General features: G+C 39.9%; 1 protein-coding gene across 3 annotated transcripts in view; it reads right to left on the reverse strand.

Moving 5' to 3' along the window:
• Nucleotides 1-17,992, reverse strand: part of CAPN7 (calpain 7) — a 40,009-nt gene that overhangs the window by 12,640 nt on the left and 9,377 nt on the right. For all 3 annotated transcript variants that reach the window (XM_034760900.1, XM_034760898.1, XM_034760899.1), the window contains 9 exons: nucleotides 17,113-17,199; nucleotides 13,349-13,475; nucleotides 10,491-10,576; nucleotides 9,230-9,323; nucleotides 6,983-7,129; nucleotides 5,098-5,204; nucleotides 3,577-3,697; nucleotides 3,150-3,294; nucleotides 966-1,065 (listed from right to left, as the gene is read on the reverse strand). In XM_034760900.1, the coding sequence (XP_034616791.1) occupies nucleotides 966-1,065; nucleotides 3,150-3,294; nucleotides 3,577-3,697; nucleotides 5,098-5,204; nucleotides 6,983-7,129; nucleotides 9,230-9,323; nucleotides 10,491-10,576; nucleotides 13,349-13,475; nucleotides 17,113-17,199 (1,014 nt within the window). The remainder of the gene's footprint in view (nucleotides 1-965; nucleotides 1,066-3,149; nucleotides 3,295-3,576; nucleotides 3,698-5,097; nucleotides 5,205-6,982; nucleotides 7,130-9,229; nucleotides 9,324-10,490; nucleotides 10,577-13,348; nucleotides 13,476-17,112; nucleotides 17,200-17,992) is intronic.

Genomic DNA, 17,992 nt, shown 5'->3' on the forward strand with positions numbered 1-17,992 from the left:
GGTAATGGCCACTATGTGCCAGGTGCTTTCCTGACAGAGGAGGAACAGTCCCCAACAATATATGGACAGCCAGACACTTGGGAAATTGGAAACAATATTTTCCTGTCTGATTTACTTAATATACACATTAAAAAAAAGTCTTGCTGTAAGCAGCACAGCAGAAGTGGGTCTTCAAGACTGAGTTAAATGTGGATACAGCAAGAGCCTTTGCAAAAGTTGTACCATGCACTGCCAGTGAGTGGAACAGAAGACGGCATGAGGGGGTTTGTGTGAGTCTGATATATGGGCCAACAGGGCGAGAACATTGGCAAAGTGGAGCTGGTAACACAAAGTAAGAGGAGTTCAGAGAAGTAAGGAGAGACAGAGTTACACACAGCTTAGAAGGGAGTGACAAGAAGCCAGAATTTGATGCGACAGAGGATGGCGAGCAATGTGATCAAATCAATGGACAAGGAAGATGACTTATGACACTGAATGCTGAAAAGCAGAGTTATGGGTAAGGTCATGGGACTCATCCATCCCAAGTTAATAATTTCAGTGATTTTTAAAAGTGCAAATATTCTCAGTTTATCTGGGAGAGACTGTGTGCATTGCACAGGCTACATACTAACTTCCCAGAGACATGGGATAAGTAAAAGTAACTGCCCTATTCTTCAAGCACCCCTCAGCAGACTATTCAAGGAAAGCATGGATGGAAGATGCAGAAGGCTACAAGTCCAATCACCCAGCAGTTAGCACTGAGGTCAGTGGAGTTACACTGCATTTATGTGAGCGCGATAATGAACAGAATCTGGACCATGGATTTTAAAGTGGGATGTCAGGCTCTGAATGAAGAGACTGGTCTCCAATCAATGCTCATAAATTGGGGACTGATGAGGAGAATGGAAAGAAGGAAAATGCCACATCAATATTGTATATGACTATGTTGTAGATCTTAACATTTCAATCTTTTCTGTTGGACCAACCTGTGAATACACGTTGATTCTTTAAAAAGACTTGGGTTCCAGCTCAAATAAATAACATCGTAATACTGGCAAAGATCCTCCCAGGCAATCCAGAAAATCCCTACAAAGGAAACACATTTTTCATTGTTTGCTTGCAAAATATCTTTGCTCTACACATTTTGCAGGACCCTAATTACACACAAGCGCCAAGGTTTGTATAAAATCCGTTCTCATAAACCTGAATACAAATGTCCACGCTGTTCATCTTCCCCGTCTACAAACAACCTCCACAATAGGCCAGTTTGGTAAACCAAAAGAGATTGAAGTTGACCTCTGAGACACCATCTGGTCACCGTCTCTGCTGATCAGTTAGGCCTTTGCTTTTCCTCAGCAGAAAGAATATTTTGCATTTTTAAGTGATGAGCAAAAGCCGTAATCCTTGTGCCCGCCTAAGAGTGGCAATGTTAACCACTTCGGTACTGCCCCCTACTTTCTTAGGGGTCTGAAAAATTAGATACAATTAATAGGTAACCTCCAGTTTAGGTAATCTAGCTCACTGTTTTCTACCTATTTAACTGAAGGTCCATCAGAGAAGGGACATCACTTGTCCAGCAGAACAAGCTCTTACTCTGAGAGGAAAGTACACATGGCATTGTTTGAGATCTTTCCCTAGCATTCCACTTAACATCCATTTGGGTGAGCTCTAGCACACTGGAATTTGCTTTACAATATTGTACAATCTTTACAATATTCACTGGCAATTATTATCCTCTCCTCAGCACACCCAATTGCAACCACAGCCAACACTACTACAAGCTATTAAAATCCTGCTCCTTGAACTCTCCATATGCTCACAGCACTGTAACACAAGCTGCTAATACAGATGTATTTCAGACTTACAGTACAAAGAATATCCAGTGTCATGGCAACTGTACATTTTGATACCAAGACTAGTCAGATACCAATCCAATCATAAAAAGTAACATCTTTATAATCCCTTTACAGAACCCAGGGATTTAAATCCAAGTACTGTCAAGTGATGCATTAATAAATGAATAACTAGCTATCCTTCCTGAAGATTATAAAGCCAGTGTCAGGATGGAATTACTTTCTGCTAACAAATAATGTTTTTCCACCTAGCTATTTACACCACACTCATCAACATGGAATCCCGGTGCCTTTGCATCCATTGTTTTGTAAAAAATATGACACCAGACCCAAAAAGGGTTAATTAATTACAGTGGGGGAGACAAGAGACACAACTGTTCGCATAGAGGAAAAGAACTACATTGTATTTCCAAAGTGGAGCAGCTATTGTAGCATTTGGGAACTGGCTGATCTAGTGGCAGCATTTTGCCCTGCCAAATGGGAAACCCATGCTGCTTTCCTTGATGCAGTGCACTAGTTCTACCTGGGGAAGATGGGGCAACAAGACAGTGCCTGGTATTGCTCAAGCAATCTCTCTACATAATTATGTAGTAGTCCGGTTGGGCTCAAAGAAATATCTCAGCAACTTATAGTCATCCAGTCAACAAGTGAATGCAACTAAAGATTTGTGTACATTAAAGTGTAGCACAGGGAGAAAATCTTCAGGTCCCCATTACAGACATCACAAATCTCTTAAATAAAAAAAAAAAATAAAACATTCCTTACAAGGAGTGTATGAATATGTATTTCTGAATGCTAGGAAAACAGCTAATGAAGTACTGAAGAGTCCACTCACGTACTAGTAAATGGTGGTATGAGGTTTCTCATTATGTGTTATGAAGTATTAAGGATGGCCAAAATCACATGATTAAAAAAAGGAAAATAGACGCTAATACTAAGAAATAACCTCTTAAATTTAAAATATATTAAACGACCCACTCTATTCAAATCTAGTCAATTTTGAAACATGAGTTTAAAGTAATATCAGGTACTTCTTACCTGCCTTTGCCATTTTTTTTTTTTTTTTGCTTTACAGTCTTGTTTATTGTCCCCCCCCCCCTGTCTGACCGACCCACAAAAACAAGGAAACTGCCCCCCCCCACCACCACCCCCACACCCCTGCTCTCAATTACTCAAATTGACAAGAGGTCTTTTTTCCTAATCTTCTAGTGATAGTATCCTTAAATGTTACTTGTAACAAAAGTAAACAAAACAAAAAAAAGTCAAACAGAAGTATGATTCTTTTTGATTTGACGACATCTTTTAAATTCATTTTACCATTGTCTATTTTTTGAGCTGTTCGAGGATCAAAGTTTAAGTATTTTTGTAGCCCTGGGGTCCAATTTTTCACATCATTTTCACTGTATCTTCCTTTCCAGCGTAAGTGACTCCAGGGATTTTTCAACTGGAGGAATCGAAGCCCCTAGAGAAACAAAAGAAATCGCCTGATTTATCTTGTCAGGGTAAGAGCGAACATATTGTTAATCTTACCTAACAGATACATAAACTAAACACTGAAGGAAATACAGTGTTAAGTTTTTGGGAATAACTTGATAAAGCTCTCGAGCAAGATAAAGATTTCAAGCCCCGTCTTTGAGCAAAACTCCACTGTCACTGGACAATCATGTTTAAATCCACCATCTATTACAACTGATGACAGTATGTAAAAAGCACCCACTACAAAGCTTCTTGTTTTACTGGATACCTTATATTCTCTAATATCCAAAACAGCATATGCATGGGTTGGAACTAAACCCCATTTCTCTCCTTCCTCTTCAGACATCACTCCAGTTGCTGTTGTGATAAGGACATCGCCTTTGTGAAATCTGGAGGGGAAATTAAGGAAGCTTAGTTTAGGTTATTAGCACATGTAAAATGACCAGTGTAATATAATTACATTTATTGAACACTAAACTCTCTACTTCCAAATTGTGGTATTGTTAAGACCCAACTTTACAAACCTGGAGTGCAAGTAATCTTTTCTGAAGGAGACAGAAATTATTTGTACAAGCTCAATAAAAGAAGGTATAATTGTTACTTTTCAACATTTAAGATCAGGCTCTAGTAGGAAAATTACTGTTGTCATGAAAACAACATGTCAGATTCAGTCTTACACTGACAATATCATTTATTAAAGACGCTCAGTGAAATAAATCTTCTACCCAACGCATTGTTCGATCCTTTGATGCTAGTCAATTGCTATATACATCAAACTGAAACAAATAAGTCTCTGCACTTATGATCTTGGGGGCAAATTTTCTAAGGACCAGAGGGTGAAAAGTATATGCTTCCATATTCCTACATCAGTTTGCATGCACAAATGCTGGTTTAACATCAGTGTAGGTCTGTAGTATCTGAAAATTTAGCCCCCCCAATGCCTAAATACAGAGAAACAGATCGTAAGAGTGATTGTCAACCTACTAGGAGGTCACAAATCTACTGAAGAAAATGTGAGTTTTTGTGTTAGGTGTACAGCGTTTGCTTGTTTTAATGCTTTGGCCAAGCTGAGATCCCTTTCCCATCATGTTGGTGCTTTGCCTTCCTTGACAATGAGGAGAAAGTGGTTGGCTAAATGAGACTTTTCTTAATTTGGGGAGGGGAAAAAGGAACAATGCCCGCAGCTGAAAAACATAATTAGGCCACACGTATCATGACAGCAGGATTGATATACTAAGCCCCAGGTTAGTATCCTGGTCCTGACAGGTACAGAGCACCTCTGTGCTCCTCCAGAGGAGAGCTACTGGTTGGGCAGTTAGTAAGGACTCTGGTGGCACTATTAGAGCAACCTCACCACACCTGTTTCCACTCTGAAGTCAGCTTCATGCTGCATAGTTGGGAAATCCATCCTCCTTTCTCTGGCTCCTGCTTCCTCCTGAATCTAGCCCAGGGGAGGATTCAACTTCCACTCCCCATTTCCCACTCTCTCCCCCTCCCGCCCCCCAACCATTGCCAGGAAAGAGGGATTATTATTTTTTTTAAATTATAGTTCTGCTAGAGATGGGGATCCAGTTCTCCATCTATTAACTGAGCCCCCTTGTTTCTCCATTAGCCTCTGATGTCAAAACCATTAATAACCTATTCCTCCAGCGGATTTCAAAGGAGAGTGAAGAGAGGGTGTGTTTAGAGCTAGTGACAAAGACCATCACGTTTTTAGTCACTTTCATATCATTAACGCATCTGTTTCATGAAGAGCATCTTCTCTCACCAAGGAAGAACAAACTTCTACCTCTGATAGAGCATTCTGAAAGAACTGTCCTTATTGAAAGCCTGATTGTCTGAGTGCATAGCAATCCTCTCTGGTATCCAGCCAGTCAGTGCATGGAGATCAATGTTCTGAAATGCAAGCATATTTGGTCATAAGAGACACATTAAGCTACCTTTAAGTGTATTTTAAAATGCCTATTAAATTAGTTTATATTGTACACAGAGCTATTTTGCACCAGCCTCATAACACTTATGAGAGCAATTTTTCATTAGACTAGCCTGTGCTTAAGCTTAAGAAAATGATTTTCTCAAACAAGTGGCTTGATAATCAGTACTGTTCACTGGTATCTTTTTAAAGTACAATTAAAGTGTTTCAAGCTCATGGTTTCAAATTCCCAGTACTCGCGGAGTGAGGTCCCAAAACAAGCCTTGGTCGAGTCTTGCCACAAGGTGCACCTTCAATAGTTTAGCTTTTTCTCTAGCTGGTCTCCAAGACACAACTAGCTTTACATGGTGAAAAGTCCTGCACAATAAAAGCAATTTCAATTTAACTAGCAGTGGTGCACTTTACAAGCACAATACTGGGCTTCACTCTCCCAAAAATACTTAGGAAAAAAAGGTCTTTTTTTCCCCTATTCCCTCTCCCAAATAAGCAGGGTTATGAAAGTGCAAAGAAATGCCTCCCAACTTGTCTAAGAACAGTACTGACAGATAGGCCTTGGAGAGCAACACATCCGGTGCAGACATTGGGAAATGCTTCTCTGATTATGCAAAGGAGGAGACATACTGTCAAGAGCTGGAGTTTCTATGTTTCATTGAAACAAATGCTAGAAGTCAAGTTGTTCCTTGGCATTGACAACTTCCCTATTCTCTGAAATTGTGTCATGGTAATGACTTGAACAAACTTAGAAAAATCTACACTATTGTTACTCTCTATACAAAACCAAATTCAACGAGAAAGTCCCCGATAACCTACCCAAAAGATCAAAAGAAGATGAGCAACCAAGTAAAAAGCAATGAAGTCTGGTTTTCAGGACATCATCAGGCGTGAACCTTGGTATGAACTGAGAAATATGCTGCGAGAGTTCAAATGTTAGGAAGCATTTCTTCATGTGATTAGAGACCAAAGTCTGCTTGGATCAGCAAAACCGGTCCAGTTCTTGTTGCAAGTGTTTTGCTTCTCAGATTAAACTTAAGCATTATATAAAAATGTTGCGGTTGCTAAAGAAACTACTATATGAATACCAAGTTACATAACTATGTATGTTAGTATTATTCTATCAAATAATACTAACTTACACATGTACCCATTCTCATCATGTGCATAAGAGCACTAAAATGATTGATGTGCTACTCCCCTAGCCAATTCCTCAACTTAATAAGGGAGAATGTCTCTTTTACTTATTATACAAATGGCATTAGAGACCAAAAGGATTATTAGTGTAAAACACAAAACTATGGTTTTATGAAACATACAAGAGCCCTAATGAAACTTCTCAAAATAAACATAGGTACTTTGCAGATTTGGGGCCTATTTTTGAAAAGACTTACTCATGTGTAACTGTACCCACAAGCAGTCTCACTGAAATCTCTTTTGATGGGACTATTCCAACTGAGTCCAGTTAAGCATGTGTGTAAGCATTTGCAAGATCGGGGCCATGGTCTCTAGTGTATGTGATCCGAGAGATGCTAAAAGCAACTTAATTTATATTTACTAAAATCAAAGTAACTTTTAAAATCTATATATAAAAATAAACCCAGACAGCAACATACAAAAGAAAAAAGTCATTCCTCTCCTCAGACAATTCATTTAGATCTTATCACTATTCATTCGAAGGAAAGCTATGTGCTATGGGATGAACTACATGGACACTTTTGCCTATTGCAAAGAATAATCTGGTACTCACAGAATTTGATCCAGGAAAATCATATCCACCCATGACCTTCATGTAAGCTTTTTCTATCAGGGATACCCACAATTCACTTTTATTGTTGGAATAAGAGCAGAGGAGTTCTCCACTGTGATCTATAGGTAACTGGTCATCTATTATCACCTGAGCAAATAAGCAAACAAATTATCATAAAAGTGATAATTCAAACAAACTTTTCTCAAAAGATGAAAATCCTCAGAAGCTCATTCTATTTCATATAGCTGCTTTCAGATTGCGAGGAAACTAAACATTGTTCCCTGACTTAAAAAACACAACAATTAATTCATAATAGCAGTGTAGCCTAGTGGATAAAGCACTCACCGTGGGAGACCTGAATCCTATTCTGAGCTCTGCCACTAGCAGGCTGGGTGACCGTGGACAAGGCACTTCACTCTGTGCCTCGGTTTCTCTAGTTGTAAGATGGGGATAATAGTATTGACCAACTTTGTAAAGCACTTTGAGATCTACTGATGAAAAGGTCTATATATAAGCTAGGTATTATTATTATTAAATGTATAGAAAAGTCTAACAAAACCCCCTCACCCGGTCAATCAGAAATATGAATAGTTATATTTGTCCAAAGGGAAGATGGCCTCAAACTTCATCACATCTGCTATTCCAGTTCCTTCATTCGATTGTTTGTAGTTTTTCCTTTTCTTGAAAGAAGCAGCCACATGATGGTGGTTTTGAAACTATTAAAATCTCTGTTTTAAATTAGGCAGAATAGTGTGTGCGTTTTTACTCCAAAAATGGTCTGTAATGGCTCCACAAAGAAAATATCTCAGCCTCATCATGACACTAATCTGTCACTGGTACAGACCATTAATGAAGCACAAACTTATGGCACAACCCCGCAACCTTGCATGTGAGTAACCTTACTCTCCTGAGTGGCCCCAGTGACTTCAATGGGACTCATTCACATGAGTAAGGCTATTTACATGCAGGTGTTACCGTAGGAGAACACAGCTGCTATGTAAAACTCAGCTGGCATAACCTGCTCAACACACCTCACACACTATAGTTGGCATGATATTTATTTAAGAGGTGTCATGTAATAACTCACTGACCCTTAATATTCTTGCGTGATGTATGGTTAACCTACAACCACGTATACAGAGGTGCTGGAAATGCGTAACTAAAATGTGTTTAAATCAGGCACGTCAGGGAAAGTTGATAAACAGGTTTTTCCAGACAAAGGAAAGGGGATGCCACCTCAAGCCAGGTGTGGCCAAGGACAGTGGGCTATTAATTTGTATTGGAGATTGCAGAAAGATCATTTGCACTGTAAAAATCACAAGTAGAGGGTGAAGTCAGCGCGGTGTCTAGGCCAGAAAGCATGGTGTCTACACTCAGCAAGGGAAAGCTACTTTACCTGGGGATACACTTAAAAATATACTTCGAAGGTTTACTGAACCCCTAAGTTATCCTTCATCTAAGGAGGCAAAGAAATCAAGTGCTCTGAGCTCCATGTGCTGGGTCCTGGCTAAATAACGGACCAGGCATGCTGGAAGAATGACAGTGGTGAAAAAACTTCTTTGAACCAAAGACTCTAGTTTGATGAGTTTCAGTCTGAGAGGTGTATTTTTGAAACTATTTCTATCCTTATTGCTTATACTTGGCATAACTTAAACCTATCTCCATTTGTTAATAAACTTGTTTTACTTTTACAACAAACCAACTCAGTGCTTTGATTGAAGTGGAGAGTTTGTCAACCCCAGTGAATAAGCTGTTGCGTACTGTCTCTTTAAAGGCGCAGCAAACGTGATAATGTTTTGTGGTGCTGCAGTAAGAGGGGCGGAGCACTGCAGAAAAAGCCGTTTTGAGGGAGAACTTGGATCTGCAAGGATGTTGATGTCACCCTCCAAGGAGTAACCAGGCTGGTGAAAGTCAGGGTAAGGCTACTGTGCTACAAAGCACACTGTCTGAACGAAAGCAGCCCAGAACAGCAGCACCCAGGGTTACAGGGCAAAACCCCTTACTGCTCTGTGTTGATCCCCAGAGTGTCACAGCATCTTTACAGGGTCAGGCACCGATGCTATATTACACATTATTATGTAACCAAAATGAAATGTAGCAAGGTGTAATAATTGCACGTGCTTTCCAACAAACGTATATCTTGAATTCTTACTGAGAAATAAAACACAGCTTCACAATGAAACGGAATGAACTTTCAAGGTAGTTAGCTTATCCAATAATCATACTACTCTCCTTAAAGCTAATTACCTTTCTAGGGACACCGTTGATATGAAGTTTTACCATGTACTTTCCACATGGATTATACTCTGGTTCTCCTTTTTTATTCTGAGGGTAAATTATGCTATTAGAAAAAGAAAAAGAAATTATAATATATCTGAACAATGTGTTGTATGTATACCTACTGTCTGATGTTTAAAAAAGCGTTACATTAATTGGATCTATTTTTGGAATTTAAAAATTCATGCCACCATCTCAAATTACTAGAATGTCTGTGTGAATCACAGCATGAGAAATTTAACTAAATTTTCTTGTTTTAATTTATATTTCAAACAAGATCTGTATACCTAATTCTTTCTGCAGTCACCCACTCAGTCAGCTAGTCATTCATAGATAATCAAACAAAATAAATGCATGCAACTGTATATTTTACCATTCAAGCAATGTTGTATATCTTTCTGAATACATACAATATTTGTATGCATTGCAAATCAAAGACTATGAGTGAAGAAGTTAAGGTTTTAAGAGACCATTGCCCGAGGGATAAGGTAATAAAAAGACAAATGGCAGTGGTTTGGGCAAAATACTGCTAAAAACTAATTTTGATTAAAACAAAATTTCAAAAACTCTTGGGCCCTGATCCCACAGTTGGCTCCATGTGATAGACTGCTAAGCCCATGTGGAGTTCATCACAGGATCAGGACTTTAGTTGATAACAATATCTCAATTCTATTTAACATCAATGCTGAAGCAAGAGGTAAAATGTGGCACGTACTGTACAGCAGTTGGCATAGTAAAGAGTGAAAACAAGTGAATGAAGCATGAATAAGGGAGATAAAAGTGAAATAAAAAAAATCCCCCCAAATGGCCAAGATTTCCAAGCATGGGTGTTTAAAGTTAAGATTCAAAAACCATATTCAGCATGTCCGAAAAGGTGGGTTCACTTTCAGAAGTGCTGAGCAGCACGAATTCCAGTGACGTAAACAGGAACGGCAGGTGCTCTGCACCTTTGAAAATAGGGACATTTTTATTCAGGTGCCCAAATATGAATTTAGGAGTCTAACTTTAGGCAGGTAAGCTTGAAATTTTGAACCAAATGTCTACATTTGGACTTTTTGTACAAAATGTAGTATCTCAGGTTTATGTATGTTTATAAGCAAGCTTAACATAAACCTATGTTAAATCATCACATCCATAATATAGGCTTCGATCTGTTATAGCCAATGTTAAAAAGAGACAGGCTTTAAACGTTGCATAACTGACAGGATTTTAGACAGGAACAGCCATTTACCTTGTAATCAACTTTTTGTTGTACCGTCTCTCGTATGCTGCGCTGATAGCTAGTGATGCCACAAAAGAACAATCTGATACTATTGTCTAGGAGCAAAAGACACTAGTGAGGGTTTAACTGTTATTAATATTTAACAGAAAAAAGTTCAATTAGAAGTGCTTCCAACAAACAAAAGGATTTCTGAACCAAGAGAGGCAAAGGCACTCCCAACAGATTGGGAAATCTAAGTTTCCTGAAAACTAAAACCTGATAAACTGAGACAGAAGGAAGGAATTAACTGGATGAGAACCAGAGACAGACGATTCCTAAATGTCCACAGTGTGAACAATGGGAAAAGCTCTCATTGATTTCAGAGGACTCTGAATCAGGCCCTATGTGGCTTAATATTGGGACAAAATATATATAGTTTTGCCACAAAAACCCTCCACCACTCTCGGTGGTCTGACTTCTGTTTCCATTTATGTGGCCTAAATTTAAATTTACCTGCACAGAATTTGGTTAATCATTTGTCAGGACCAATTAGTTTTGTCTGACTTCAGATTGCAAATGGAGCAATGACATAGCTATTTGGATTGGTAGAGCAAAAATTGCCAATTACAAAGCTCCACCAACCTCAAAGTAAAGTTATATCTTTGGTAGAGGAGACAAATAACTTAAGTTGCCACTAATTTTCCTAGCAAGGGTTAAAAAAACAACAACTAACAAACGTCAAATTAAACACATGGTTTAATATTACATACCGTATATACTTGTTCATAAGCTGAATTTTTTTTTTTAGTAAAAAAAGGGAAGCACCAGAGAAGGGGGTCGGCTTATGAACGGGTATAGAGAGGGAGAGGTGGGACACAGCCCTTCCCCCAACAGAGGGAGCAAGGAGAGGCAGCACAGCCAGCAGAGCCAGAAGGGAAGAGGCAGGGCCAGAGTGTCTCCACTTCTGGGCACGCTGCTCTACCCCCAGCCTCCAAAGCAGCTGTAGCTCTGGGGCTGGCAGGCTGCGGCCGTGCTGCCCAGCCTGCCGGAGCAGCTCCAGCCAGGTCAGAGACATCCTCCTCCGGCCCTCCCCAGATAAGGTGGGAAGGGATGGGGAGAGTGTGGGGGTCCCAGGCCAGGGGTGGGGTCACTTGGGGGGTGGTCACAGGGGTTACTCCCCTGACTCCCAGCTTCTCCCCCCCAAAAAAGTTTCCCCACCAGTTGCTGTCCCGGCCCATCAGGGTAAGTGGCTGGCGTGCCAGGACACTTTGTTTACTTAGGTTTACCTCCGTGCCTGTGGACGCTCGAGGTAAACAAACCATCTCGGCCCACCAGCGGCTTATCCTGATGGCCCGGGAGCCAAAAGTTTGCTGACCCCTAAATTATAGGGTCGGCTTATGAACGGGTTATAAAAATTTTCCATTTTTTCTTATCCATCTTGGGGGGGGCTCAGCTTATCAACGAACCGGCTTACGATCGAGTATATATGGTATAAGCAAGTGTGCAATATGCTACTGTTAGGAAACAAAAGGGCAAACCTTGCTTCTCCTATTCTTAAATCCACAGAAGCAAGTGGAGATGGAAAGAGATTAAAGCTAGCTGAAGGTGGGCTCTGCCATCTTGTGGCTGGTTGCAGGATAGAATAGTTTAGGTCAGGCTAGACAGTGCAAGCTCTGAAACTCATCTTATTGCTGCTCAAAAAACCCATTGTATGTGCCCCCCCATGTATGGTGCCAAACAGTGATTTTTATTTTTACTGTTAACATGTCAGAAGCTAGAGTGCTCTGCCCCTTGTCCAGTTATACCTTGTGCATCCCATAGCTAACAGATCAATGACTCTTGATTCTTAGAGGTCTGAAGAAGGCAGATACCTTATGAGTCTATAATGGGCTGCTCATTGGAATACATGACTGCCCAAATGTAGTTTTTTAAACTAGATTCCTTTGGATATGGAGATCTGAGGTGTACAATAGTTATGTTTTCCATTCCTACCTATGTTTTCCCTCTGTTTATTCTTACATTCATAAATAAAGTAAGGCTGTCAAACAATTTAAAAAAATTGCAATTAATCATGAGATTAAAAAATAGTCTTGATTAATCACAGTTTCAATCACAGTGTTCAATTCACCTCATACAAGTAATATAGTGCCATCTCTACTGTGAAAGTTCAATAACAAATGTAGATTTTTTATTCTATAACTGCACTCAAAAAACAAACAATGTAAAATTTTAGAGCCTTCAAATTGAAGCATGAAGGGGCATATGAATTTTTAGCATATCTGGCACATAAATGCCTTGCAATGCCGGCTACAATAGTGCCAAGTGAATGTCTGTTCTTATTTACAATGTCACCTGAAAGTGAGAAGTGGGCAGCGTTATCTCCTGCAAATGTAAACAAACTTGATTGTCTTAGTGATTGGTTGAACAAGAAATAGGACTGAGTTGACTTGTATGAAGTGAATTGAAAAATACAATTTATTTTGTTCATCTTTTTTACAGTGCAAATATTTGTAATCAAAATAACAAAGTGAGCACTGTACACTTTGTATTGTGTTGTAATTGAAATCAAGTATTTTGGAGAACGTAGAAAAAATATCCAAAAATAATTATAATAATTTTAAATTGGTATTCTATTATTAACAGTGCAATTAATGATGAAATTTTTTTATCTAGTTTATTTGTTTTCCGTTAAGCACATGCATTAACTGCAATTAATTGACAGCCGTAACAAAGTCAAATGGTCCACAGTGAAATCAAATGTAGGGCAAAGCAAAGTTCTCCTACTTGCTAGGTTTTAATGAGCACCCCAACATTACTTTAAAAGACCCCGAACTCATTCTGTAATTATCAGAATAGCTGGTGTAAATTTCATTTTAAAAACAACTTACCTGCTTTATGCTGAAACTTGACACAGTATATATCATTGTAGGGTTATTTGTTAGGTCATCTGGCCGCACCCACTTGGCAAACATTGCCTTTTGTTTAGGTGACAATGGTAACTTGCCGCATTTATCTCTGGATTTAAAAATAATAATAAAAAAATAATTCAAATCAACCAAAGACAGATCAGAAACAACTTTCCATGATATGTCCCATTTTATTTACAGCATTCACAGACATTAATCAACAAGGTCTATTACCCAATGTGGGGGAGAGGGACGAGGGGGGAAGGAGGAAGACACTAACAGAAAATGTGGAAATGTTAAATGCCTTTTTTGTTTCAGTTTTCACCAAAAAGGTGAGTAGCAATTGGATGTCTAACATAGTGAATGCCATTGAAAGTAGGATCTGAGGCTAAAATAGGGAAAGAACAAGTTCAAAATTATTTAGACAAGTTAAAAGTCTTCAGGTCAACAGGGCCTGATGACATCTCTCTAGTCTAAAGCCTTGTCTACACTACAAAGTTTTTTGGGTAAAAGCTGCCTTTCTCTGACAAAACAGGGGAGGTGTACACGCTGCAAAGCTACTTTTGGTGGCAAAACTCTTTTGTTTTGCCTTCAAAATAAAACCACCTCAATGAGAGGCATAAAGCTTTTTGCGGCAAAGTTAAAGCATCAAAGTGTCAGTGTAGACGCTGCTGTTTGTTTTGTTGATATAACTGGCTTCCACCAGCATCCCACAAGGACGGCTCTGCTCGCTGTTTTGATCTCTGCTGCCCTGCAGGCATGCACCCCTCCCCTTTCAAAGCTCTGGGAAGTATCTGACAGCTGGGCATGCTGCTATGCTCCCACAACAAAGCAAATAATTAATGTGGAATGCTCCTGTTCTGCCCTGTACTAGAACACAGCTGCAGGCAGTGGGGAGTGAGGGGGACTACTGCCTTGCTGCTTTGATATTCCTCAGCACTGAGAGCTCACAGAGCTGCTCAGGATGCCGCTCCCCGAGAGCTGAGGAGGCTGTGGGAGAACTCTGAGGGAATCACAGAACCATAGGCAGGCAGGGAGAGCGAGCTGCTTCTGCCGGGGGGTGGCAGGTGGGAGAGACTGCTGTGCTGACAGAGCCGAGGGGCTGACATGGGGGTGGGTGCATAAATGGTTGGAAAACCTTCCCAGCTAGTTATCAGTGGTTCACAGTGAAGCTGCCAGGACAAGTGGGGTCCCACAGGGACCAGTTCTGGGTCTGGTTCTTTTCAATATCTTTACAAATTATTTAGATAATGGCATGGAGAGTAAATTTATAAAGTTTGCGGACAATACAAAACTGGGAGGGGTTGCAAGTGCTTTGGAGAATAGGATTAAAATTCAAAATGATGTGGACAAACTGAAGAAATGGTCTGAAGTAAAACAGAATGAAATTCAATAAGGACAAATGCAAAGAACTCCACTTAGGAAGGAACAATCAGTTGCACATATAAAAAATGGGAAATGACTGCCTAGGAAGGAATATATGGAAAGAGATATCGGATTATAGTGGATCACAAGCTAAATATGAGTCAACAGTGTAACATTATTTAAAAAAAGGGGTGGGGGAGAGAAATATTCTGTGATCTATCAGCAGGAGTGTTGTCAGCAAGACACGAGAAGTAATTCTTCCATTCTACTCCAAGCTGACAAGGCCCCAACTTGAATACTGTGTTCTGTTCTGGGCATCACATTTCAGGAAAGATGTGGATAAACTGGAGAAAGTCCAGAGGAGAGCAACAAAATATCATTAAAATTCTAGAAATCACCACCTATTAGGAAAGACTGAAAAAAATGGGTTTATTTATCCTGGAGAAGAGAAGACTGAGGAGGGACATAACAGTTTTCAAGTACATAAAAAGTTATTACAAGGCGGAGGGTGAAAAATTGTTCTTAACCTGAGGATAGGAGAAGAAGCAATGGGCTTAAATTGCAGATAGGAAGGTTTAGGTTGGACATTAGGAAAAACATCCTACCTGTAAGGGTAGTTAAACACTGGAACAAATTGCCTAGGAAGGTTCTGGAATCTCCATTGTTGGAGGTTTTTAAGAAAAGGTTAGACAAACACCTGTCAGGAATGGTCTAGTTATTACCTAGTCCTGACTTGAGTGTAGGAGTCTGGACTAGATGACCTATTGAGGTCCCTTCAAGTCCTACACTTCTACGATTCTATGACATATGTAAATACAGCTATAAAGTAGTTTAAGTTAATAGCCTTACAAAGCTAATAATTATTTGGGACATATCATAAGTAAAATATAAAATACTAAATGTTGACATTTCCCCTCCATATGAAACCAAACAGGAGAGGGGAATTCCAAAAGCCATCTTTAACAACAAAGATGATTTTTTTTTTGGTCACTGGTGTTGGAGAAATTTACTCAATGCTGGAAAGTGCTGAACTAGTCCACTCAGGGCCTGGCAGGTCTCAAGATACTGGACTGTAATTCATAATTTCCCATCTCCCCCATATTGTCACTGAACTTTACACTTATAAATCTTCCCAACAGTTTCACATAACTGAACTAAAAGCAGTGTCTGTCTCTGCTGTGGTCCCCTCTTCCAAGGAAGTCACCTGAGTCCCAGGTTACTGATCTCATAATAATACCTAGCTCTTATACAACACACTTCATCAGTAGATCCCAAAGTGCTTTACAAATCGGTCAGTATCAGTATCCCCATTTTACAGGTGGAGAAACAGAGGCATAGAGAGGTGAAGTGATTTGCCCAATGTCATCCAGAAAGCTAGCTGCAGAACCAAGAATAGAAGCCAGGCCTCCCAAGTCCCAGTTCAGTGCTCTATCCACTAAACCAGGTGTTCTCAACCTTTTTCTTTCCGAAGCTCACTCAACATGCTATAAAACTACACGGCCCACCTGTCCCACAATAACTGGTTTTCTGCATATAAAAGCCAGGGCTGGCATTGGGGGATAGCAAGCAGGGCAATTGCCTGGGGCCCCATGCCGCAGCCCCATGCCGTGGGGTTTCAGCTTTCTGCCTTGGGTCCAAATGAGTCTAATGCTGGAACTGCTTTGTGGAACCCCTGAAACCTACTCGGGGCCCCTTGGGGCCCCCAGACTCCTGGTTGAGAACCAGGGCACTAAACCACAGTTCCATTTCCACTCTGAAGAGAAACTAGAGCTGCCCTCTGAAATTATGTGGTGAAGATGTCAGGCTTACACAAAAAAACCACCCCCCTCCTCCCACACCCACTCTCCAAGTCCAAAGATTTATAACGAGCTGGAAGTGCAACTGAATAAGACAAGGTGAAAAAACACAGCACAGTAGGATCAACATGCATTGAGGAGTAGCACCAGGTTCAGCCAGTATAAAGGAGGGCCAGAATTTTCAATTAACAGATGGTTTTGGGTTTTCAACTTGACACACTTTAATAGGGCCTGATTTTCAGAGGCTGGGAGTTCAGCACTTACTGGAAGTCAGGCTCCATTAAGGTGTCAAGTGGAGCATTCAGAATTTGAGGCACCCCAAATCCATAGTCACTTTTGAAAATCATGGCTGAGTTGTAAGCCAACTTTGCATGCAACTCCTCAGTTTTCGCTGTTAGCACTCTCTTCTACTGTCAGACTAACTTGGTGCAAATGGCACACTCTCTACTGGCTGGCAACAGTAAAGGTTGAGCTACAGCCTTACTTGAACAATTTGGATTTTGAGAACGGAAATGCAATGAAGACACAGGAAAACTTTGAGAGAAAACAAGACAAAAATAACTGGAGTAACTGATGTTCACTTACGAAAATGGCATTGGAAAGGCAAAACGCTCCCTCAGGTCAACACTCATGAACGGGACATACTCAATACCATTTATCTTTGATGTCTTTCTGCATATCATAAAAGGAGAACATGATCGTAAGTGTCAAAGTTGGACCATAATGTTCAAAGCTGTTTTGTTTTACCAACTTCCAGAGCACAACACCCCGGAAATAACAATGAAAGTAATGAAAAAACAGAAGCCAAGAAATGGTGCACTTGAGAACCGGTGGCATTCTGCCTCAAATAGAGAATAACTACAAGTTCTACATTTCTAAAGCTGGAGTACTTGCTGGGTTGGGCATCAATCCTGGAAAGACACACACAAAAGTAGACCAATGGTCCTCTGTAGAGGTACAACGCTGCCTGCTGCCTGCACACCAATCTGTACCATTGAGGTCCAAGGCCTTAAAATACGTTTAAATATACTTTCAACAATGTCTTTAAATTTCTATTTTCACAAAGTTATAACTATATATATAGCTCCCATCCATAGCTCTGTGTGCACTTGAGTATCTCTTTGCAAATACACTAATAAATACATCCAGTGTTATCATTCGTACCGCCTTTACTATTTGACTAAATGATTAAAAGTGGATGAATATGAAAAAAATCATCTCTTAAAGTGCCAACTGATATGGCACTTTAAGAGATGATTTTTTTCATATTCATCCACTTTTAATCATTTAGTCAAATAGTAAAGGCGGTACGAATGATAACACTGGATGTATTTATTAGTGTATTTGCAAAGAGATACTCAAGTGCACACAGAGCTATGGATGGGAGCTATATATATAGTTATAACTTTGTGAAAATAGAAATTTAAAGACATTGTTGAAAGTATATTTAAACGTATTTTAAGGC

Source organism: Trachemys scripta, chromosome 2 (assembly GCF_013100865.1).
Source record: "Trachemys scripta elegans isolate TJP31775 chromosome 2, CAS_Tse_1.0, whole genome shotgun sequence".
NCBI classification, from domain to species: domain Eukaryota; kingdom Metazoa; phylum Chordata; order Testudines; family Emydidae; genus Trachemys; species Trachemys scripta.